Genomic DNA, 26177 nt, shown 5'->3' on the forward strand with positions numbered 1-26177 from the left:
ATATTTTGATAAATGATGGTAAGCACACAGGGGTTGACTTCAATAGGAAAAACAAATACGGTGGAATTCAATGGATACCATCAACTGTGTGCTTACCATCAAAAATTGTATCATTTATCACAATACTTTCACAATATTTGTTTTTCCTATATTTGTTTTCTTTTTTTATAGAAAATTCATACAGGTTAACAACATGAGGATGAGAAAATGACGACAGAATTTTTTATTTTTGGGTGAACTATTCCTTTAGTAGGCTAGTTAATGTGATGAACTGAACAGGAGAGAAACTAAAAAGTGACTCTGCAGAACGAAACATTTTAATAAACTTGCATGGTTTGGTTTTTATGCAATGAAATAACTTTGGTGTCCAAATGTGTACATTTTATGTTATTGGCACCATCATTATAATCACATAAGCATAAAAATAATATTACACATAAATATATGATTTGACGTGCATTGAGACATTATTTAAGTTCAATTAAAACTGAATGAAACCCACTGAACGCATGGTGTTCGTCTGTTGCATGCCAAAGGTCAAATGGCATTAACTCTGTTGGCTTTGCTTGTTCGCGTTGTTTTATTGGGTTAAAACGATTAAAAGAGTTTCTTTTGAAATTGTAAATGAAATCTCACGCTCCACTCAAGCGCGCGCATTCCTGAGTCCCGAGACAGGACTTCAAGGATTTTATCCCAAACATGTGATTTAACTGAGGGTCGTGCGCGTGCATTTATGGAGGGAGGGCAGTGCGTAAAGAATGAGAGAGGGAGAGCCGGATAAAGTTTTTCTAACTCTTCTGAAAATGTTTCACGCTCATGCACTGCGTGTCTAATTTAACGCACCGTCTTTAGATAGCTCACCATGAACCCTTTATGTGCCTTTCTGCTTCTCTTCATCATTCAGTACCCGGGTCCATCTCTCCAGCAGTTTCCTCGACCATGCACCACTCCAGAGGTTCTCCTGAGCAAACAATGCTGTCCGGTTTGGCCAGGGGACGGCTCGGTGTGTGGGAGCCTCTCGGGTCGAGGCTTCTGCCAGGACGTCACGGTCTCTGACCTTCCCAACGGGCCGCAGTACCCCCACACCGGCCTAGATGACCGGGAACGGTGGCCTCTGGTGTTTTACAACCAAACCTGCCAGTGCGCCGGTAACTACATGGGGTACAACTGCGGCGAGTGCAAGTTCGGGTATTTTGGTGCCAACTGCGCGGAGAGGAGAGAGTCCGTGCGCAGGAACATCTTACAGCTGTCGGTAACAGAGAGACAGCGGTTTATCTCGTACCTGAACCTCGCCAAAAACACAATCAGCCCGGATTACATGATCGCGACGGGCACGTACGCGCAAATGAACAACGGCACGAGCCCCATGTTCGCTAACATCAGCGTGTATGATCTGTTCGTGTGGATGCACTACTACGTGTCCCATGACACGCTGCTCGGCGGTCCCGGTAACGTGTGGACGGACATCGACTTCGCGCACGAGTCTGCGGCGTTCCTACCCTGGCACCGCGTTTATCTGCTGTTCTGGGAGCATGAGATCCGGAAACTGACCGGGGACTTTAACTTCACCATCCCGTACTGGGACTGGCGCGACGCGGAGGACTGTCAGGTGTGCACGGATGAACTGATGGGGGCGCGCAGCTCACTGAACCGAGGCTTAATCAGTCCATCATCTGTATTCTCCTCGTGGAAGGTAAATTACGTTCACTTAACCATTATATATATACTTAATAACACGTAAATCGAAGTAAACATATTTGTAACACTTTACAGCATAGTAGTGATAAATATTTGTATAGCATTACACTCTTTAAAAAATAAAAGTTCCTAAAAACGTTTGTTATTTGTAAATAAGAACACTGAAAAAAAATGATTTAATAAATGTACTCAATTTTTTTAAGGTAAGTGGTTGCAATCAATTTATTTCAGCTACATTTAAATAAAAGTTTTTTGTTTAAATGTAGCTTAAATAAATTGATTGTGACCACTTACCTTAAAAAATTAGTAAATTAAATGAATAATTTTTTTCAGTGAATCGCTGTGAAATATATGCCATCTTTTTTTAAAAGTTTAGTTATCTATTAGTTTATTAGTTAACAGACAACAATGAACAACTGTTTAATATGATATTACCCAGCATTAACAAAGATTAATAAATGCTGTAAAAATATATTGCTTATTCGTGTCAGCTTTAACAAATTAATTTTGGTTATTATTATTATTAAAGCACACATAAACTGTAAAAAGTACTTTACCGCCTTAAAATTTTTTGTTAAATCAAAAGAAAAGAAAAGTCAACTTAATTTTATAAGTTATAACAACTCACCTGTAGTTATAACAACTCATCTATATTAAAGATAAATAATAGTAAGTTGAAATGACTTGTAAATCTGAGTTGATTCAACAAAAATTTTTAAGGCAGCAAAGTATCTTTTACAGTGCAGTATTGCCAAAGAAGAGCAATATACATAGAGAATATCGCCTAATAATAAAAAATAAAAAATTATTTACAAAAAGAAAAAACTATTAACAAAATCCAATTATCTAAATGCACGTGATTTCATATGTGGGATAAGATACAAAATATCAAAGATATCTATTGTACTAAAAAGCTAATTCTGGTTGGGGTATATGACTGGATTTGGCCATTTGTGTCCCCAAGACATAATAGTGTATATTTTATTTAAAAATGCAATTATACTTTTTTTAAAAAGCTTATCTTATATGATAAACTCCTCTCCACCACAGAACACAATGACATGTACCTAAAATTAAATTAAATTTAAACTAATTACTCATTATTCAGGGCAAATAGGCTGAACTGCCATGTCCCCAGTCACGTATGCTAAATTTTAGTTAAAAATATAACTAATTAAATTAAATAAATCCAATTTTCATTACTGTTGTATAGCCATATTCATAATATTCCTCACCAAATGTTGTTTTTAATAATTAATGCATTTTTAATTATTCAAATCTTTAAATAAAGTTGCACTCTTATGGAAATCCCCCTGAACACACCCCCTGGTTGCTCGTTTAGTCACATGACTTCAGGAAGAAATCATCTACAAGAGGCAAATTAGGGATCAGTCTTTTATCAGCTTTTTGTCTAACAATTTACCACTGATGTGGTAAAGCATAACATGTCCCTGTTATTATTTATAGAGGAAACAATATTTTTTTGTAATTTTAAGAAATAAACATGTTAAAAATCCTTCTCTATGGTCAATAATATGTGTTAGTCTGTTGTTTACCACATGAGTTGGCTAATAATGGCTTAGTTTCGCATAAAAATTACACTCCTGTTACTGTCCTGTCCGTCCACCCTGTTACTGTTTTAAGTAATAATGACTGTACTGTATACACTGTATTGATATGTATTTTTATTTATTTTTTATTTTATATATTCAAAGAAGATTTGAGCTGGACCAATATATTTTCCTTATAGTTTTGAAAAACCCTCTTTCAGCTGAAATTATAATATCACCCAAATAAAAAAAAAAAAAGTTACCCTGAAATTGCACCAAATAGTAGGAATGAGAATGACCCAACTATATTTAGGTAATAAAAAAATCACACATCTATTGCTCAGTTTTGCGTCTCTGATGTCATATGAGAACGTGAGGAATGGACGTAACAGTGACGTCATGATTCGCTGCGCTTATAAAGGCGTGATTGTGTAGCGCTGCCTCCAGCACAGGGCGGTCTGATGCACGCAGCAACTCTTGTGACTTGCTGTGGAATTTGGGTGTGTAAAGAAGTCACAAAGAAGTTTGTCTGATCCTAAAACCCCTAAGTAACTTCAATACTGATACTCTGAGGGAATTTCACCAAGCTGGTTTACTGAACATCAATACAGACAGGCATTAGATTTCACTTTAAACCCAAGCAAACCCTCTGTGAATGCCACTTTGAGGTAGAGGATGCAGTCTATTGAGTTGTCAGGGTTGCATTAAGTCTGCAGGCTTCAAACCTGCATTGAGGCATTGTGCATTATGTATTGAGAGATGTACACTCACCTAAAGGATTATTAGGAGCACCATACTAATATTGGTTTGACCCCCTTTCGCCTTCAGAACTGCCTTAATTCTACGTGGCATTGATTCAACAAGGTGATGAAAGCATTCTTTAGAAATGTTGGCCCATATTGATAGGATAGCATCTTGCAGTTGATGGAGATTTGTGAGATGCACATTCAGGGCACGAAGCTCCCGTTCCACCACATCCCAAAGATGCTCTATTGGGTTGAGATCTCGTGACTGTGGGGGGAATTTTAGTACAGTGAACTCATTGTCATGTTCAAGAAACTAATTTGAAATGATTTGAGCTTTGTGACATGCTGAAAGTAGCTATCAGAGGATGGGTACATGGTGGTTATAAAGGGATGGACATGGTCAGAAACAATGCTCAGGTAGGCTGTGGCATTTAAACGATGCCCAATTGGCACAAAAGGGGCCTAAAGTGTGCCAAGAAAACATCTCCCACACCATTACACCACCATCACCAGCCTGCACAGTGGTAACAAGGCATGATGGATCCATGTTCTCATTCTGTTTACGCCAAATTCTGACTCTACCATCTGAATGTCTCAACAGAAATCGAGACTCATCAGACCAGGCAACATTTTTCCAGTCTTCAACTGTCCAATTTTGCGGAGCTTGTGCAAATTGTAGCCTCTTTTTTCTATTTGTAGTGGAAATGAGTGGTACCCGGTGGGGTCTTCTGCTGTTGTAGCCCATCCGCCTCAAGGTTGTGCGTGTTGTGGCTTCACAGATGCTTTGCTGCATACCTCGGTTGTAACATAGTATACAAACAATAAATAATATAAAATTTTATATAATTTTAGTATTACCATCAGTTCATTTTATGGTAAAGACAATAATACTGTTTTTAATCATATAATATTTAGATATCTTGTCTTTTGCCTTTCACAGTGTTAAAGACCTCATTTATGCATTTGGCAGACTGTTTTATCTAAAGCAACTAACAGTGCATTACAAGGCATACATTTTTTCATCACGTGTGTTCCTTGGGTTTAATCCCATTACCTTTTGCGCAGCTAATGCAATCTTCTACCACTGAGCTTTATAAGACAATTCTTCCTCATCTGTTCATATCTGTCACTTTACGCTTCACTATTCACATGTTGTGTGGACAATAAAATACTGTCACTGTATTGTACCTGCGCAGGTGGTCTGTTCACAAGCTGAAGACTACAACAATCGTGAGGTTCTGTGCGACGGGTCTCCTGAAGGGCCTTTACAGCGTAACCCTGGTGATCACGACCGAACCCGTGTCAGACGGCTGCCGACCTCTGCAGACGTTGAGTCGGTGCTCAGACTGACAGAGTATGAGACGGGGTCAATGGACCGGCGGGCTAACATGAGTTTCCGTAACGCTCTGGAAGGTAAACCAACATAGACAGCAGACATCTCCGGGCCGGATCTGCACCGGAGCTGCAGACTTTTGCACGGATCTGGCCCATAGTCGTCTATCAACAGTGTTTTACACAGCTTCACCCGATTTACCAGACATACACTGAAAACTAACATGGGTTTTTTTGGATGCAGGTTTTGCGAGTCCAGAAACAGGTCTGGCAGTAACAGGTCAGAGTCTGATGCACAACTCACTACACGTCTTCATGAATGGATCCATGTCTTCGGTACAGGGGTCTGCCAACGACCCCATTTTTATTCTGCATCATGCCTTTATAGACAGGTAGGTAGCAACAGCCAACTGCACATTTTTTGGCAAACATTTGAACACATATTCATTGCTAGCAAGTACAATTCATCTCTTTGTTTACTGTGCATTTCAGCATTTTCGAGCAGTGGTTAAGGCGTCATCAGCCTCCGCGCACACATTACCCGACAGCCAACGCCCCAATCGGGCACAACGACGGATATTTCATGGTTCCCTTCATCCCACTGTACAGAAACGGAGATTATTTCTTGTCCACCAAAGCTTTGGGATACGAATATGCATATTTACTGGACCCTGGTGAGTTATTAACACATACACAGAGGTTTTCTTGAGCTCAATATGTTTTCCTTTGTGTAACCGTGTCATTTTTGATGTCTCAGGCCAGCGGTTCATGCAAGAGTTTTTGACGCCATACCTACAGCAAGCTCAGCAGATCTGGCACTGGCTGCTAGCCGCAGGAATTTTTGGGGCTCTCGTGGCAGGTATTATCGCGACGATTATCGCTGCGACGTGCCGCAGACGGCAAAAAAGACGAAAGCTGTCGGAATACGGAGAGAGAGAGCCGCTTCTGAACAGCAGCGAGGAAGAGGGTTCGACTTCATATCAGACAACGCTGTGAATCAAACACATACACACTACAGGCACGTGTCAGTGAGGACAGATACAGTACATACTGTACCAATGGGAAAAGACACAACAGACAGTTTACAGAGTCATGTGAATAACGAAGCAAGGCCTCACCACTGAATCATATTATGAGGTCTCGCACACCGTACCAGTCATAAGACAATTTTGGGAAAGGCATACTACTGTAATAATTAGGGCTGTGGAACGATTAATCGCGATTGATCGCATACAAAATAAAAGTTTGTGTTTGCATAATATATTTGTGTGTGTAATTATTTATTATGTATATACAAATACACACATACATATATACATTTAAGAAAATTGTTATTTATGTATAATTTTTTATTTATATATAATATAAAATATATAAAATATAAATAAATAAAAATAATAATATATATAATTTTTTAAATACATGCATGTGTGTGTATTTATATATACAAAATAATTACACCGTGCACACACATATATTATGCAAAAAAAAACTTTTATTTTGTATGTGATTAATCCCGATTAATTGCATACAAAATGAAAGTTTGTGTTTGCATAATATATTTGTGTAATTATTTATTATATATATATAAATACACACATACATATATACATTTAAGAAAATTGTTATTTATGTATAATTTTTTATTTATATATAAAAAAATAAATAAATAAAAATAATAATATATTTTATTAAATGCATGCATGTGTGTGTATTTATATATACAAAATAATTACACAGTGCACACACATATATTATGCAAAAACAACTTTTATTTTGTATGTGATTAATACCGATTAATCGCATACAAAATAAAAGTTTGTGTTTGCATAATATATTTGTGTGTGTAATTATTTATTATGTATATATAAATACACACATACATATATACATTTAAGAAAATTGTTATTTATGTATAATTTTTTATTTATATATATATAATATAAAATATATAAAAAATAAATAAATAAAAATAATAATTTATATATATATATTTTAAATGCATGCATGTGTGTGTATTTATATATACAAAATAATTACACAGTGCACACACATATATTATGCAAAAACAAACTTTTATTTTGTATGTGATTAATCGCGATTAATCTTTTGACAACTCAGGGATTACAGGTTTTGACCGTGGATATTGTAAGCAGTATGCAAACTGTCTATAAACAAGGAATACTACTAATATTAATATAATCAAAGTAATATCGACTGTGTTTTCTGAGACACTTTGATCAGACTTTTTTATTAATATTTGGAGTAAAATTGCAGTAATACTCACTGAACTGAATGCAATGAGGTGATCGGATAACAAATACAAAACATCTCTTCATACTGTATTATTACAATAAGCAATGTATACAATAGTATACAATATGCATACTTTTTTTTTAATAGTACACGATACATAGTTAGCTATTTCATTATGAACATAGCTGAAGTTTCATCTCTGTACTCCATAATAATGATAATTTTTGTGTTTGTGTCTTCACTGTGACACACGTGTACTGTATCTTTATGCATAAAACACATACAAAGTTATATGAAAAATATAAAGATTGAATAAAATCTTTGGCAGTGGTTATCAAATAACAGTGCAGTTGATTTTGGACTCAAAACATATTAAATGTTACATTTAAAAAAATGTAAACAATTTTTGTGCTTCACCTGAAATCTGGACCAAAAAAAAATAATTGTAATACATGAAAACATTATATGTGAAATATGACAATAGTAAAAACAAAAGCTAATAAATAGAAGAGCAAAACATAGTCCAAGAATGAATTAAATTAACTTTATACACCAACCCTCCTGCCGTTTAATACATAACGCAGACAGGATGACTTCAAGTAATACAGCAATAATTCATCCAAAATGTGAAGTTTGGTTATCATTTCTCACCCTCGTCTTGTTTTTATCGTTTGATTGTCTATTTTAAGGGTTTATTGAGGGCATGCTCATGTAGAAAAACTCTTCAGCACTGTGCAAATCATTAAACTGGTTACCGGCTGAAGATGATGATGATGCCCATCAAGTGCAGACGTCTTCCTCCTGCTCTTCATCCCTCAGCAGAAGTTTCTTTGGTTTATTATTTGGCTTTTACTGATTCATGTATTTGTGAATCATCAGCTGAATGACTCTTTGTTGTACTCAAAAGTAGTTTGTGAGTACGGGTTTGAGTTACACAGACCGTGTAATGCTTTAGAAATACCTTTAGGTCCACAACAGAACACTCCGACCCTTTTACTGCAGAAAACACACAGTTACAAACATATAAAGTCTTACTACAATACTTAAAAATTTGATTACGTATTACATAAACAAAAAACCAATAATAGCATGTATCCGGCATACTCACTGCTGATTGGCTCTTCCTATCTCTTGGAAAAGAAGTTTCCACTTTGGTCGACCAATCCGAAGTCTGGAGCTCAGGAAACGGTATTGATCCTCATTGATGCTCTAAAAAAATTACACAAATATATTAATATTAGAGCTATATTAATAAGACAAATGCAGTACTTGTAATTGCTACAGTATGCAATATGCAATACGTTTTTTTACTTAAATTGTATTTAAACATTTATATAACCATCATATATTATAGGAAAAAAGCTATATAACTTTTGAAAGTGAACAGACATATTTTACTGTTGCATAAAACAAATCAGACATTTTAACAATGCAAACAAACAAACATACATATCACCACTATTATGTGCCAGATATTATATAATGCGAATCAACCTAACCGCACATTACTTTTTGAAGTATTAAAAGTAAATCTAATTCATTGCAAACCATCGCTATATGCAACTTGCGATATGCACATTTATTTTCTTGACATTACTCAGCCCTACACTGAAAAAAATACTTTGCTGCCTGAAATCCTTTGCTGAATCAACACAGATTTACAAGTCATCTCAACTTACTATCATTTATCTTGACTAGAGATAAGTTGTTATAATTACATGTGAGTTGTTATAACTTATAAAATATAGTCAACTTCATTTTATTAGTTGTAACAACTCATATCTTCTCAAGATAAATAATAGTAAGTTGACATGACTTGTAAATCTGAGTTGATTTAACCAAAAAATGTAAGTATTTTTTAACATGTAGTTAATATGTAAACTACATAATTACAATATGTTGTGACTATATTATACACTATGATAATATTTCATAATATAATAATTACAATATTCATACAACATCACAATAAAAGTTAAAGCTGCAATATGTACATTTTTACCACTAGAGGTCGCAATTACACAATAACAATAACAAAGTGAAGCTTAATGATGTCATGAAGGAGAAAGCGCGACAATTATAAGAGATGAGCTATTATTTAAAAAAGGAATTTACAAATCCTTGAAAACGTTTTGGATAATGTAAGTACACAATTGCATTAAATATATCATATATTAAATATATGGTTTTTTTAATATATTTTATTATAAAAATCTTACATATTGTGGCTTAATGAATATTAATGAATATTCTGTCTACAAGTATCAACATTTCAGGGAGAAAAACAACTTTGAACTTTTGAACGTTTAAATAAAAAGAAAATAAGGAAAGTTTTCAGATAAAGAATACATTATCTAACCCTTTATCAGGAAATTACGTACCTATAGTCACATTATTTCGTGAGTGCTTTCCATGACACTGACACGTTTTTCCACCATTTTACGTGAACATATCACGTATTTCTGTGAACGTGTCACTGTCACGTATTCGTTACTCAACTTTTTTTCCTAGTTTAGGGTTAGATTTACATAAAATGACATCCTTACCTAAACAAACTCTAAATCTAATGTCAGGCCACAATGGTTTAAAAATCAAAAATTATAAATAATAAATAATTAAAAAAGGTACAAACCAATACTTAAAGTGACTTCCTAACGCAAACACCAAATCTGACTCTAAGCCGAAGCATCAACGGTTTGAAAATAGGACAAAACAGTTGAGTAACAAATACGTGACAGTGACACGTTCACAGAAATACGTTGACATGTTCACGCAAAAAGGCAGAAAAACATGTCAGTAGCCTCTTTCACACAGTAATTCTGGTAAATTACCATTAATTTACCAGAATGAATTTACCAGTAAATACATGCTGTTCACACATGCAGTGACATTCCGTCTTTTTACCAGTAAGACATCATTCACACATCAGTATCAAAATACCGGTAAATTCGTTGAGAAAGCGGAAGTACCTGTGGTGCCTGTTGAGCTCAGTGTTGTATTAGTAAACAATCCACGTGTTCATATCCACGGTCCGTATTTTGTTGTTTTTACGTCTGTGGTAAACTCTGACAGTCGCGAAGTTGCTCATGACCAAACAACATTGCATGAGGCGACGTCAAACCGAAAATGCGTTTTAAACAACAGTACTGTTTGCACTTTAGGCTTCACAGAGAGCGTGCTAAGGACGTCGGCAATTCGGCAAGTAGGTGGTAAGCTGTTTTAAACAACTTTGGTGAAGAAATGTGGCCGTAAACTTCAGGTGTGCTCGACTTTCAAGCACTGTGTGTGTGGAAACGTCCTTAAAACAGTGCGGGGGTAAACGCGTCATCTGTATTAAAACATTATGATTGGTCTGAAGCTGTCAGCGCGATCTGACGTCGTCCGTTCGGTAATCCTATATTTTTCGTTCACACATAGCGCTTACCGGTAAATTACTGGTAATCTTACAACCTGTCTTACTGGTAAATTGGGAGTTCTGTTCACACATGATCTGTTAACTGCAATTTACCAGTAAATTACCAGTAAAGACTGCATGTGTGAAAGGGACTAGTGTCACGGAAAACACTCACGAAATTATGTGACTATAGGTACGTCATTTTCTGATAATGGGTTACATTATCATTCCAGTTTGTGTGCAGTTTAAGCAAATACATGCATGCATGCATGTTCATATGTGGGTGTCCACTATATCAGATGTTACGAGATGAGACAATAAAAAGTGAACATTCTCAACATAATTAACTAAATGCTTTCAATCGCATTTACCTGTAATCCCTTAGAGTCACTGAGATACAGCTGGATATTCAGATAATCTGGACGATTGTTCTGCCACAACTAGAGAGAGAGAGAGACAAAGAGAGAGACAAAGAGAGAGATTTGCCTGTATTTACTATAAAGCTGCTTTACTACGATGCAAAAAAGCACTAATAAAACATTATATTGGACTGGTTAAGACAACAGACTCTTATAGGCACCTGCAAAAAAAAATCAACCAGCAGGTGGAGATATTCACCTAGCAAATGTTTAAATTCAGCATATGTATATATGTATGTATGTTTACCCTCTCATGAAGTCCACACAGTAGATCAGCAAACCAATAGAAAGACTGAAGATCTCTACACACCCAAACGAAATATAATCTCTTCAACTTATACTGACACCAATCTTCACTGCAAGTTAACACAAACATAACAAACACGGTTATATCATCACACTAACTTACTGTATATCAACAGTGCTTCTGATACTGTACATCTGTTAAAGTGAGCCATATAAAACAATTCTATTAAATACTGTATCCCATAATGCAATGCGTTCATCATGACAAATAGCTACAAGTTTAAACATTTCTTTCCTTACTCATTATTTAATCAAACTGACTGTGTGTTCATACCAGACGCGAATGAAGCGAATCAATTGCGGCATTCGGGCTTGAACATTTTGAGTTAACTCGCTTCCCGCGCATGCATAAAATCCAGACGCGAATACACTCAATTTGCCGGTTTTAGCTAGCTTGTAGTCTCAATATGCATATACAATACTGTGCAAAAGTCTTATGCCACCATACCAGAATTAGATTTGTTGTTTTTGTAATGTTATAGTGATCATATATAATTGTTTCTCAGTCTCTTTAATGGAATACATACAGAAAATGTGTATATAGTATTAAAAACTGTATAAAATGTAAACTGATGTGTTAAGTTTTTAGGGTAAACTCCCCTTCCACTTGAGCAATAGAAGGAAACTGCAGGATCTCTTAAAACTAAATAAAATTAAATCCTAATTTCTAATTTTAAACGCTCAAGATGTGTTTAGTGCCAAGAGAGGTCACATTAAACACAGACGATGCCTTAAGAAGACATTTAGTCCTGAAAATTAATTTTTTTATAGGCCTACATATTTTCTGTATTTTCTGTTTGTATCTTAATAAAATAGATTGAAAAATAAACATACTATTAAACAAGTCTGGTGGTGGTGGCCTATAGACTTTTGCATAGTACTGTAAATATAGCTCATATTAAGTAAAGAGCGTTTTTACAACTTACCCGATTTTCCAAACTCCTCACTCACTTTCTTCTAAGCAAGATCCTTTTTATTCCTGTTTCTATAAAAGTACAAAGTGTCATACAGCTCCAGGTGTTCACATACAGCGACTATGATTTTGTCCTCTATTGTCGTTTCGTATTTCTGCCTCTGCTCGTTATGTCATAATCACGTCACTACTAGAGCAAGCTCCTGATTGGTTAATGCAGCAGATTTTTCAACTCGCGCAAAATAAGCTAATTTTACACGTCAAATGCTTTATACGCGTCAAAGGCCCTGCCCCAAATGGCGCACTTCATGTGGACTTTTGGCCTTGTGGCCTTAAATTGCACGTGCTCGCTTAGTCTACGAGTCCGTCATTTTTACGCATTGAAAGTGCTCATCAGCGCCCCCTTTGCACCTTTGATGCGGTCTTCGGGAAGCCCGCACTGCAGCAGGCTTCACGCACTTTACCAACCCAGAAGTCCTTGCGAAAGACCAATCAAACGACGGATGGTAGGAGGTTACACTGATGGACAACTTTTCTTCCTATTTCCAACGTGACGCTCGAGTCTGTCCCAAAATACGACTCCGGTGCGCCCTCGTGGACTCGCGTCAAGGGACCATAAGTCCGGGACAGGGCCAAACACCCGAAATGCTCTATTCGCCCCTCGTTTGCGCGAATCACGCTGCAGGATGTCTATCGCGTCTTTGCATTACCTTTACTTGTAAATCACTCGCGCTTAACCCTTTATTTGCGTCTGGTGTGAACGCACTATTACAAAAAATGCAGCTTTTACACAAAGTTACGTTAAAAATGGTCTAAGTAAAGAATACAAGTTAATTAATAAAGATAGATAGGCAGACAGACAGATGGACAGATTTTTAGCGTACTCAATACTGTTTTGCAGTCTATATAAAAATAGTAGGCACTATGTAGTGTACACTGCGCAGTATAAATAAAGCATTGAGTTAGGTGATTCTTGCGAAATTAGACTTATGAGGTGTCATGAAACATTTTGATAAAAAAAGTAAATGCTATCAAAATAAGCAGCATACAGTTCCGAAGATCTCTTCATGTACTATTTTGCACATGATTTCACATGACATCATACAAACTAATTTTGTTGTTTTTTTCACATGTAAGGGGAAAATGTTCATTACCGCAACGTGTCCATGACTGGATTTGTGTTCTTTGACATGGAAATATTTATAATTAAAAAATCAAAAAAATAAAAAGCTTCAGTGCATGTTATACTATAAACATTTACAGTAAAGAAACATGTGGTATTTGGTGATCATTGGTAAATGTAGAGACAATAATAAGGAATATAAATGTGTCCAAGACCAATTTTCTCATCCTCCGCAACAATTTTCAATCATTGTTTAAGCCCTCAAGGAACTACCTTTTTTTTTTAATTTCTTGGAAGGGACATAATTGACCGTGACACTCACGATGGCTACCAGGTAAGCAGTTCTTATTTTTTCTCTTCAAATAAAAGTCGAAATTTTGTTTGTCATAGTACCTAGACAACTTTTTAGTTCTCATTGCTGAAACATGAGTTTGTAAATGCATATATTTAATGTAATATCATGTTGCGGTAATGATTTTTTAAATAATGATAATCTAAACAATGTAAATAATTCTACAGGAAATATTTTTTAAATCCTCTAAAAATAATAGTTATTGTAAGTTCAGACCTTTATCTTATGTGCAAAAAAATATGTGTTAAAAAAAATCTGATGCTGGACACCTTTTAAGTCTGCATTTCGTGAGAATCACCCGTACATGTACACGTGGATCACAGTTAACATGATTGACAGTTTTGTTTGACCACTCACAAGAGAGCTTGTAGGACACAAGCAAACGGTGTGACTCCAATCCCGCCCGCCACACACAGGCTGACTTCATAATTAAACACCTCCTCTGACGGACTGCCAAAAGGACCATCCACGTACACTCTGGGGCGGGACAAGAAAGCAAAAGAACCAATGAGATGAGAGACACTATGGGACAAAATATTTAATCTTCCTTAAATTAAATCTAAACATACTGCAACAACCAAACACATTTGATAGTAAATAATTTGTAACTTAAATGCTGCAACAATGGTTCACATGTTGGTGATAAGACTAACACAGCCTCACAACAATATGTGAACTCACAAATATGCACACAGATTAAAAAACACAAATAAACACACAAATACACAGAGGATGAGGATGTGCAGCCATTTCCCACTGTATACAGACACACAACTATACACAAAAACACATTTATGAGACATATGAGGAAGTTATATTGGGTGGCGAACTTTGACACCCGACTCTCTGCTGACACAACTTCTTGTCTCCTACACAAAGCTGGACTTTTTCTCAGAAATCGATGTGGTCAGAGGATCGTGACACTTCACCCCAGTGTACTGTGGGTTTATAATCTTCAAACGCCTCGGGCATTTTTCCCACAACAAGCGGCAGACTTACGTGGGATATCTCCTCTGATGCATCATGGGAAGGATCTCGGAGCTGTCCGACTGTTCGAGCAGCTGCTGAGAAAATTTCGCTGGAGAGAGAACACACGCGTATGCAAATTAAACAAGAATACGCAACATTTTTAATAAATCGTCTGAATTCGTACAAAGTGATCGTACAAAAACACACAATTGTCATAAAAACAATAACGAAACACCCCCACTAATCCCAACGTCAACAGGGCAAAAGCAAGCCGTACAAAAATGTACGATTGTGGTAGTAAGAATTAGCCACCTCGTAAAATACGTACAACTAAGTGCCATGAAAGTTGTGTTGTTTGTGCGGAGTATGTGGGATTTCTTTTGTTAAGCATGAACATATTTTAAAGTATGACATCATGGAAAGTGTTTGATAGAGTCAACCACAATGTGTGGCGTGCACTGTATGTTTTTTTACCAGCATTACACATTTCGGACAGCAAATTGGCCATCTGGATGTAATAACGGTGTTAGAACATAACAGATCCTTTAATTTAGTGTGAAAGCCCGTGTACATGTTCGGCTTTACCTTTGAGGGTCAAATGTTTAAAAATATCCTCGAAAATAAATATAAACCAAACGCAGTAATCCATTTGCGATCTCACAGTTTGAAAATCTCATAAACCTCAAACAATAACATCGTTTAGATTTTAAAAGTACCCAGACTATGAAGACTTTTATGCTTTAATACTACTAAATACTACTAATATTGAAACACATTCAATATTTTCATTACTTAAAAAAAACTATTGAGGCCGCCATTATGTTTCACATTCTGAAATTGTGTGTAATGGTTGTTGTGAAATATTTGTACAGTTTACTACTGTAGTCAATACTATGATATCTTCTATAGTTAGTTACATCGTGCTGTTTTAAAGCATGAAGAAATTACTGTGACAAGAAAAATGTTTACATATGCTATATTATGATTCTCAAAGATGCATTTTAAATGATAAAATTATCAACTACCGGGCGACTTTAAAGGTGCCAAAGAATGCATTGCAATAATCTCTTAAATTGTTATCTGATATCTACATAGAAGGCATGTGGCTTTTTTAAGTGTAAAAATTATCTAGAGATGTTTTACATGTCCATTTACAACCCTAGGATTTGCCTTTAGAATGAAATTGTCTATTATTACCTTATTTGAAAGGGTCATGAATAATAATGTTGAGCTCTGATTGGCTGTTTTCAGAGCAGCTCCTTCAGTAGCTCTGTGTGTGTATAAACAAACCTTATGTTTGAGCCTGTATCAGATGAAGATACTGAATAATCAATTGTTTAATGATTGTTAATGGACATTTCTGAGTGGTAAGTTTGTGTTTTTTTCAGTATGGACCTGCAAAACATAATTGTAATGTCAATAGTAGAACTTTAGCCTAAAAGCTAGCATATAGCATAAACTAGCATATAGCGCTACCTCAGCAGTCACAACTTTGTTATTAGCATTGTAACAACATTGTACTTAATTTAATGTTGGGGGCGTACATCACGACTGTGACATCACAGTTGGGTGATCTCGCGAAATTAGACTAATAGGATGTCATAAAAGATTTTGATAAAAAAAAGTAAATGCTATCAAAATAAGAAGCATACAGTAGTTACAAACATCTCTTCATGTACTATTTTGCACATGATTTCAAATGATATCATACAAACCAATTTTGGGTTTTTTCCACATTTGGGAGAAATTTTTCATTACCGCAACATGTCCATGTTTGCATTTTGGTTCTTTGACATGGAAATATTTATATTTAAAAACTCTAAAAAAAAATAAAAAGCTTCAGTGCATGTTATACTATAAACATTTACAGTAAAGAAACGTGTGGTGTTTCGTGATCATTGGTAAATGTAGAGACAATAATAAGGAATATAATGTGTCCAAATTTTTTTTGGAAGCGACATAATTGACTGTGACACTCAAGATGGCTACCAGGTAAGCAGTTCTTATTTTTTCTCTCCAGATAAAATTAAAAATTTTGTTTGTCATAGTACCTAGACAACTTTTTAGTTCTCATTACCGAAACATGAGTTTTTAAATGCATATATTTAATGTAATATCATGTTGCGGTAATGATCATTTTTGATAATCATAATCTAAAAAATTTAATTCTATAAGAAATATTTTTTAAATCCTCTAAAAATAATAGTTTCAGTAAGTTCAGACCTTAAAAACCCATTTAATCCCAAATTTTTTCTTGGAATTTGAATACATGCAATTTACTCCTTAGACCTCCCTAACACACAAACTTTATGCCTTCTTTGATTTTATGTTGGTTAAGTTAGTGAAATATTAGGTTTTATACTCGGTCACAAAAGTAACCGGTGGGAAACATCATAGTCGGACTTCATTGAAATTCAATTAGACATATTTACATTAGAAACAGTGTGTTATACTACCGGTCACAATGGTGACCATTAAAAAAAATCCTCAAAATATATCTGTAGGTGACCCCACCTACAAAATTGATAGTTCTATTTGTTAATTAAGATGTTTTACTTCTTTTTGTAGTAGTCTGAGGTAGACATCTTCTTCTAGATGTGCAAGCAGGAAGTAAACTGATCTGGTCATATGACCTTTCACCCTAATCACATGACATTGATACATTTTAATCAAGACAATCTATTTTTTCATTTAAAAGTTTAATTTCTTGCCCAGAGCCAACATCAACACTTTTAGAGCTTTCAGAAATAAGAAAAAAGACACTGTCACAATTGTGACCGGTCTGATATGTGCAAAAAATGGCTTCAATGGCTTTTTAAAAATTCTGATGCTGGACACCTTCTAAATCTGGATTTCATGAGAATCACTCAGATGGTGTTATGTTGAGACTGGCCTGTTTTGCAGTGTTCTTTTGAATGAACGAGGTTTACATAAGAAGGAGGAAGCAATCGTGTTTGATGTCATTACCATGTACTTTCATTATTCATCTATACCTAGACAAATACAGTTTTACATTCTATGGCACCTTTAAATCTCAAAGTTAGATTTAGGTATATTGTAAACATCATTACCAAACAATCTTGAGTCAAACAAAGGTTTATTGTGTGTACTTACATGTCCAGTCTCCCAGCACTCGGAGATGAATACCAAATGTTTCATTTTTCCCTGTTGGACACTAAGAAACATAGAGACACATGAGGGATTAGGTGAGGTTCAGGTATAGTCATGCACTGCTCAGAAACTAAACCCTGAGGGCTGGAAGACTTGAAAAAATATATAGTGTGTGTGTGAAAAAGCACAGTTCAGTAAAAATGATTCAGCATGAAATGTCAAAGCGTCTGGAGGGGATTACAGCTCAAATTTCTCCAACATTCCACATTTGTTTTGTTTAAATACTGCGAGTGAGCTGATACTTGAACAGCGTCACCATCATTACATCATCATCTACACGGCATTTAGCCAGAAAAGACATGTCCATACGCTGTTTTTAAACACATTTACCGTGGTAAGAGTGAAGGGATGATTTTCAAACGAGGACACACTCGGGCAATTCAGCAGGATGTACTAGAAGAGAAATCAGACATAAACATTATTCAAAACAATAAATACGCAAAAAGCAATGAACTAGGGAAGGATTTGTGAATATTTCTAAATGTATATGTGTTTATCTACAATCAAACACACACATACACGGCATGAAGGCGGAGCTCACCTGCCCGGGGCGGGGCTTAAAGCCGCTCTTTAACATACGCACTTCTACGACATCACAGGGATGACTGACAACAGAAATGATGGTAACAGGATCAGCAATGCTTTTAATGTACCGATATAAGCGCTCGGCACAGTACAGACAGAGAGGAGCGGAGACCCACAGCCACGTCTGAAACACATACATGTACAGATTTACTCCATGATGTGTGAGAAGTATATAAACACACAAAAATCATTATTTACAGACAGACCTGAGGGAAATGGGATTGAAAGCGTGCATCTTCTCGACAGACGGACTGCGTTTCGTTCTCTCCTGCTGCTCTGTGATTGGTCGGTGAATCTGAACTGAGGTTCGTGTGTACGCAGCCGGGTGGGTGGGCCTCCACGTTTACCTGATACTTTAAAGCTCCCCTATTGGACGGAGATGTGTCAATCATACCACATCGGGGCACAGAGAGGAAGAACAACGTGTATATTTTGACAAACTCACCCCACTGCAGTAACAATCAAAATCAGATAAAACACAATGAAGCGATTGTGAGTGTACCAAAATATTTCATAACTCGACACCCTGAGAAAAAAACAAATAGAGTTTAATCAGTCACTGCTAAACAAGAAAAATTAAATGAGACGCTCTTAAGCAGAACTCACTAAAAGAGAAACAGCTCCGTCCACCTTTAAATCAATAACAGGGGTGGAAACCCTTCAGGTTATACTGTCTTAGTAATTATACTGCTGTGGGTCTAAACTAGTCTAGGGTCAGATTTGGGTCAAGGACTTAAAAGTAAAGTTGACTTAAATCTGTTATTTTCTCACGCATTCATGTTTAGGTGTGGTGGGGTACCTGATGCAGGAAGACGACGCTGTAAACATCAAAAACAACACTATGACCAACAAAACTCCGGTAACTCCAGGAACTATAAAAGAATGAGACAAAACCAATCATGAGTCCTCAACGAAACATCAGCAGTAACATAAACTGGTTCAGAAATATCCGAAATGTGAAGCACCTGTGCTCATGATGATGATTCTGGAGTCCTGAGGAGAGAAGAAACATCACACACTATTTCTGAGAAAAACATCAAATCTTATCATTAACATACAAACATTTTACAGTGTGAAGTGTTTCATGTGTAAGTTACCTGGTTGCCTTACAATTTTAAGTTAATTTAACTTAAAAATACTAGCAGAAAATTGCCATTGTTCTTTGTCGATTATTGTTGATGTAATGCAGTGCTTCCCAATTATTTTCTGTCACGCCCCCCCTAGGAAGAAGTAAACATTTCGCGCTGCCGCGACTGTAAATAGTATAATTTGTCTATCTATAAAATTACACATCTGCAAAACATTGTATCCTTATTAACATTAAAGAAAACACAAAAAAGAAATATCGATCAACTTACAACACAGAATAACTTCTCCTTATATAAAGTATAATATTTTTGACCATTTGATACTGAAAAATTAAATTAAATATAATCAATAAATAATAATAAAAAACCCAAGCGGCTTATCAGCGTGATTGGGGTGTAATGTCTTTAAGTGACGGTGCAAAAAAAATCATCCTGAAAAAGTATTTTCACCGTGGTCTCGCGCGCCCTCCCCTGGTGTCGCTTCGAGCCCCTCCTGGGGGTCCCGCCCCACTATTTGAGAAGCACTGATGTAATGTGTACACTGCAAAAAATTATTTTCAAAAAAAAAATTCTTAGTATTTTTGTACTAGGAACGACCCAAGAAAATAAGTCTAGTTTTTAGACCACAAATATCAAATTTACCCCATTGGCAGATTTTTTTGCTTGTTTTATGCACAAAATCACTTAAAAAAAACGTTTTTGTCTAAAAACTAGACTTATTTTCTTGCGTTGTTAGCTCATGAAGAAAAGCATCTTAATTTAAGAATTTTTAGATATTTTTACTATCTAAAATAGTAAGAATTTTTTTCTTGAAAATCATTTTTTGCAGTGTGTGTTTATTGTTTTTTTATTGTCTGGTTTATTCTTGTCTTGCCATGCCACGGATTCTTGTTTATACTTTTTGTTTAATGTTACGCGACCAAACCGGAAAACTGGGTCGATCGCTTCCGGTTTCCGGTATGCGCTATCGTAGCTTGTTATTGTTATTCGTAGTATTATTATTTTTGTTATGTTTTTTTATTCTAATATCTGAATGTATGTGAGAGAAAAATCCTTTTGTCAAAAGCTATAAAGTATAAAAAAAGTTAATTTTCTTTCACTTAGATTTAAGACGTTAATGAGCATATCCACTGGACATCGTTATTTTCGTCTTTGATAGCTCCAAAAGGCTTCATTTATGAAAACAGCACCACCATGTCAGCATAAAACATACAGAAAGGGAAGCGATCTACTACGTTTAACAGGAATGCGGAAGTAAGTTGCCCATACACCCTATATTAAAGTCTTCATCTGCATTCAGATCTATTTTATGCATTTTTTCTTTGAACCTCAACCATTGATTGACCTCAACGTCATCAAGCATTAAGTTTCCGACAACTCTTTCTTTTTTTTGTATGTATGTTTGTGCCCATGTACTGTATCTGTCAGTGCCTTTGTGTGTTTACCTGTCCCTTGTATTGAGCGACATTAAGTTCAGGAAAATCTTCAGAATATCTATCAGAGAAATTGACCATGTTTATGAGATGAGCGCTCACATGGATCACTGCAGAAATAAACAAACAAAAACATCCCGTGAACGACAATCACATCTGCGTTAACAATACAGACACACAGAGTCAGAGGAGAACAGACACTGACAGCATACTACAGGAATGTCTGCAAGATATCTACATTCAGCAGTTCTGTGTGTGTGTGTGTGTGTGTGTGTGTGCGTGTGTGTGTGTGTGTGTGTGTGTGTGTGTGTGTGTGCGTGCATGCGTGTGTGTGTGTGTGTGTGTGTGTGTGTGTGCGTGCGTTTGTGTGTTGTATGCGGGTGTGTTGCACAGTTGTCATGGTAACGTGATGTCTCAGAGCTCTGTAATTAGAAAAAGAGCACAATGCAATGAGACAGGAAATGTGAGGGGGTCTCAGACAACATCAAACCAGCTGGGAAACCCCTCAGGATACTCCACTATTCTTATCATACACACACACACATACACACACACACACCTGTCAGTTGGCAAACCCACAGCTGGTGACCTAAAACTGTAATGTTAGACAAAGTTATTTAACCAATATGTATGTGCACACACATAGACGGACACAAACTGAGAGATACACAAAGGGAAATCAAGAACAGAGACACAAAGATGTTCATAACAAACAGACTAACAAATAGGCAGAGACAGACAAAACATGACCATACTCATGGATACACAAACAGACACACAGACAGACACGCAAACCATCACTCACAAATAGACACACAGCCGGACAGACACAAAGACAGATTCACGCAGATACACATAGACAGATATATACACACACACAGATGAACAGACACACACACAGACGGACGGCCAGACACACACACACACACACACACACAGATGAAGAGACACACACACACACACACACACACACACACACACACACACGCACAGACGGATGAGCAGACACACACACCCACAAACACACACACCCACACACAGATGAACATACACACAGACGGACAGACACACACACATACACACAGACGGACAGACACACACACATACACACACAGATGAACACACAGACAGACAGACACACACACACAGACACACGCAGATGGACAGACACAGACACACACAGATAGACAGACAAACCGATGGACAGACACACATACATACAAACAAACGGACACACACACAGATGTACACAGATACACACACAGACGGAGACACACACAAACAAACAAACAAAAACACACACAAACGGACACACACACACACACACACACACACACACACATAGACGGACGAACACACACAGACGGACAGACGCACACAGACGGGGACGGGTACACACACACACAGAGACGGACGGACGCAAACACACAGACGGACGGACACACACACACACAGACGGACGGACACACACACACAGACGGACGGACACACACACAGACGGACGGACACACACACACAGACGGACTGACACACACACAGACAGACGGACACACACACACACAGACGGACACACACACACACACACAGACGGACGGACACACACGGACGGACACAGACGGACAAACACACACACAGACAGACGGATGGACGTACGCACACACAGACGGACACACACACACAGACGGACGGACACACACAGATGGATGGATACACACACAGACGGACACACACATAGACGAATGGACACACACACACAGACGGACGGACACAAAGACAAAGACGGACGGACACAGAGACACAGACGGAGGGACAAGGAGACACAGACGGAGGGACACACACACACACACACTCAGAAGAACGGACAAACAAACAAAGATGGACAGACGGCCGCACACACAGATGGACGGACACACACAGATGGACGTAAACACACACAAACGGACGAACACACACACACACACAGACGGACGGACACAGACAGACGGACACACACACAGACAGACGGATGGACGTATGCACACACAGACGGACACACACACACACACACAGATGGACACACACAGATGGATGGATACACACACAGATGGATGGATACACACACAGACGGACACACACATAGACGAATGGACACACAAACACAGACGGACGGACACAAAGACGGATGGACACAGAGACACAGATGGAGGGACACACACACACACACACACACACACACAGAAGAACGGACAAACAAACACAGATGGACGGACACACACAGACGGACGGAAACACACACAAACGGACCAACACACACACACACACACAGACGGACGGACACACACACACAGACGGACAGACACACACATATAGACGGACAGACACACACAGACGGACAAACTCACACAGACACAGACGGACGCACACAGACAAACGGACACACACAGACGGACGGACGCACACAGACACGGACGGACGGACGGACGGACGGACGCACACAGGCACAGACGGACACACACACACACACACAGACGAACGGCCACACAGACAGACAGACGGACACACACAGATGGATGGACGGACGGACACACACACACACACACACACACACACACACACATACGGATGAAGAGACACTGCACAGACGGACACAAACATGCACAGGCATACAGATGAATACAGACACACACAGACGGACAGACATATCACGAACACACAAACAAAGACACAAGCACCGACACAGACAGGAAGGCTAGTGACACATTTTTGTGGAGTGAATGTTAAACCAGCTGTCCGTCTGCTATATCCATCTCAGACAGCACATCATCTACTGAACTTTCACTATGACTCTCTCATAATGCACACACACAAATGCCACAAATCTTACATCTGAATATCACACTGTGCTTACAGATGTAAGTCTATATCTTACTTTAGATGTATATATGTGTCTTGACCAGACAGTCTCTTATTGTCTATGTGGCTGGTCAAGTGTGCAGTGTAGACCAAACTTCATGTCAATGGTCAAAGTGAGATTAAGATCACTCCCTTACCTGAGAAGACACATATAGTGAATCCACAAGCCACATGAAACATTTTACTCCTATCCAACAACCGGCGAACCTGTCTACTATTCACCTGAGAAGAAAGAGACAGATTATTTGTACTAATGAATCATTATACAATACAGTATCATCAATAAAGAAAGTAAAGCACGCAATGTCTGTATCTCACCCGCTGTGACCCTCGCACTAATGTCAGTACTGATCTACACATGGGCAACAAGACCAGACTGCAGTTGAAGTTTAACACAGAGGCCGATGCTCTACTGATGCAGAGACCCAACTAAAAAAACACAGAAAACAGATCACAGCGCCCCCATCAGGAGCGGAGGACACAACTGTTAGTACACTATAATACATCATCACATCTTCATTAAAAAAGCATAATAACACATTTATTAACACAAAAACAGATATATTTGTCATATTATTACACATGACTATTATTAACAGTGCAAAATAACTGTTCACATGAAAGCATCAAAAATGCACAAACACACAGAATCTATTAAATATAATCATAAGGTCAACCTGAAGTTTTTTACAGTGTTTATGTATGTGTGAGAGAGAGATCTGATGTATTGTTTGATCCTTTAGTTTCCTGTAAAGAGGTTGGGCATGTGTGTGCACGCCTGTACAGCTCCATACAAAACACAACATCCCTGCTACATGACGGATTACTGTACACACACATACACACATATGCTGTGTAAAACTGCTAAAACTTTACAATAAAGTTTGTGTGATCTGTGCAGCATCTTCCTAGCACATTACAAGTGCCAACAAGCTCTCATGCGTATCAACAAATACAAATACAAAATCTACATGACACATTTCTTACCCCGAGCATCTTGTGCAAATAATAATACTGCGCTCCGCTGAAGTACAACATGAAGGTTCTCCAGAACAGGAAGACGTTCAAGCCAACCCAAATCATCTGTCCAAAACAAACACAGTATAAACAACAATCCTCACATCCCTGTTGAACAGAACAATAGACATTCTAATGGTTTCTATTACAAATGACATGAAGCTGTTTTCCATTAAAACCAGAAGATACCTACATGTACTGTATAGTAGTGTGGTAAAATCCCATCCACCAGATATCATTGCACCCAACACATTCCCATTAAAACAATGCAATGCAATGCAATTCCATAACCATTACAATTTAAAGTGAATTTCTCTGATGTTTTTTATTTTTTCTTTCCAGCAGAAAGCTCAATCTAGTCAGCACTAGTTGAATAGATTTTTTTTTCTCACCATAGTGAAATGTTTGGGTCCCTCATTGGCCATCCAGCTCCTCAGCGCTAAACTCATTGTTAGTTCGCACGCTCGTTCTTTACGCACCGCAAAACTAATCGGTGACTTTGTCCCGCTGACCGTAGATCAGTCTCGATCATCACTGGAGGCGCAGGTCTGTCCGATTTATAATGCGGATCACGATCTTCAAGTTAGCGAGAGTCTGACACCCGGTTTGCGCCGTGCACGCTTGTCATGTTTCGCGTCATGCGCCTCCCCTACGATCGACGCAACACCCGGCTTGGCAACGCGCAGTATAGACATCCTGTCCTGGGCAATAAAAACAAAAGTACAACATGTCAGGCACATTTTGATTCCTATTAATAATTTATTTATTGTGAATTTAACGGCAATAGTAAGTTTTAATGGAAACCTGCATGGATTGTTTGTGTACGTTTCTACTGGGGATGGGGATATCTGTCGGATGGGAATCACAACACTATTGAATCTTACTGGAATAAGGGCCAAAACACAGTACTACATATAAAGGAATTTTGTAATG

General features: G+C 37.5%; 2 protein-coding genes across 2 annotated transcripts; one reads left to right on the forward strand and one right to left on the reverse strand.

The window, feature by feature from the left end:
- The first annotated feature begins 446 nt into the window (after positions 1-446).
- tyr (tyrosinase) lies at positions 447-6634 on the forward strand. Its single transcript, XM_073863061.1, has 5 exons — positions 447-1693; positions 5191-5407; positions 5571-5718; positions 5819-6000; positions 6084-6634. Exons 1-5 carry the CDS (start codon positions 863-865, stop codon positions 6320-6322), a joined length of 1617 nt encoding a protein of 538 aa, XP_073719162.1. The 5' UTR covers positions 447-862; the 3' UTR covers positions 6323-6634.
- Positions 6635-7382: 748 nt separating this feature from the next.
- nox4 (NADPH oxidase 4) lies at positions 7383-26122 on the reverse strand. The gene is made up of 18 exons (XM_055197483.2): positions 25637-26122; positions 25215-25310; positions 24546-24656; positions 24365-24449; positions 21348-21445; positions 19780-19807; positions 19614-19686; positions 19260-19340; positions 19021-19180; positions 18771-18938; positions 18560-18622; positions 18173-18233; positions 15089-15167; positions 14447-14566; positions 11643-11751; positions 11348-11416; positions 8691-8791; positions 7383-8578 (listed from the first exon to the last, which is right to left on the reverse strand). The coding sequence occupies exons 1-18, from the start codon at positions 25691-25693 to the stop codon at positions 8458-8460; spliced, it is 1680 nt and encodes a 559-aa protein (XP_055053458.2). The 5' UTR covers positions 25694-26122; the 3' UTR covers positions 7383-8457.
- Between the last annotated feature and the right edge of the window lie 55 nt (positions 26123-26177).

The sequence above is a fragment of the Misgurnus anguillicaudatus genome, chromosome 24 (assembly GCF_027580225.2).
Source record: "Misgurnus anguillicaudatus chromosome 24, ASM2758022v2, whole genome shotgun sequence".
In the NCBI taxonomy this organism is placed as follows: Eukaryota; Metazoa; Chordata; class Actinopteri; order Cypriniformes; family Cobitidae; genus Misgurnus; species Misgurnus anguillicaudatus.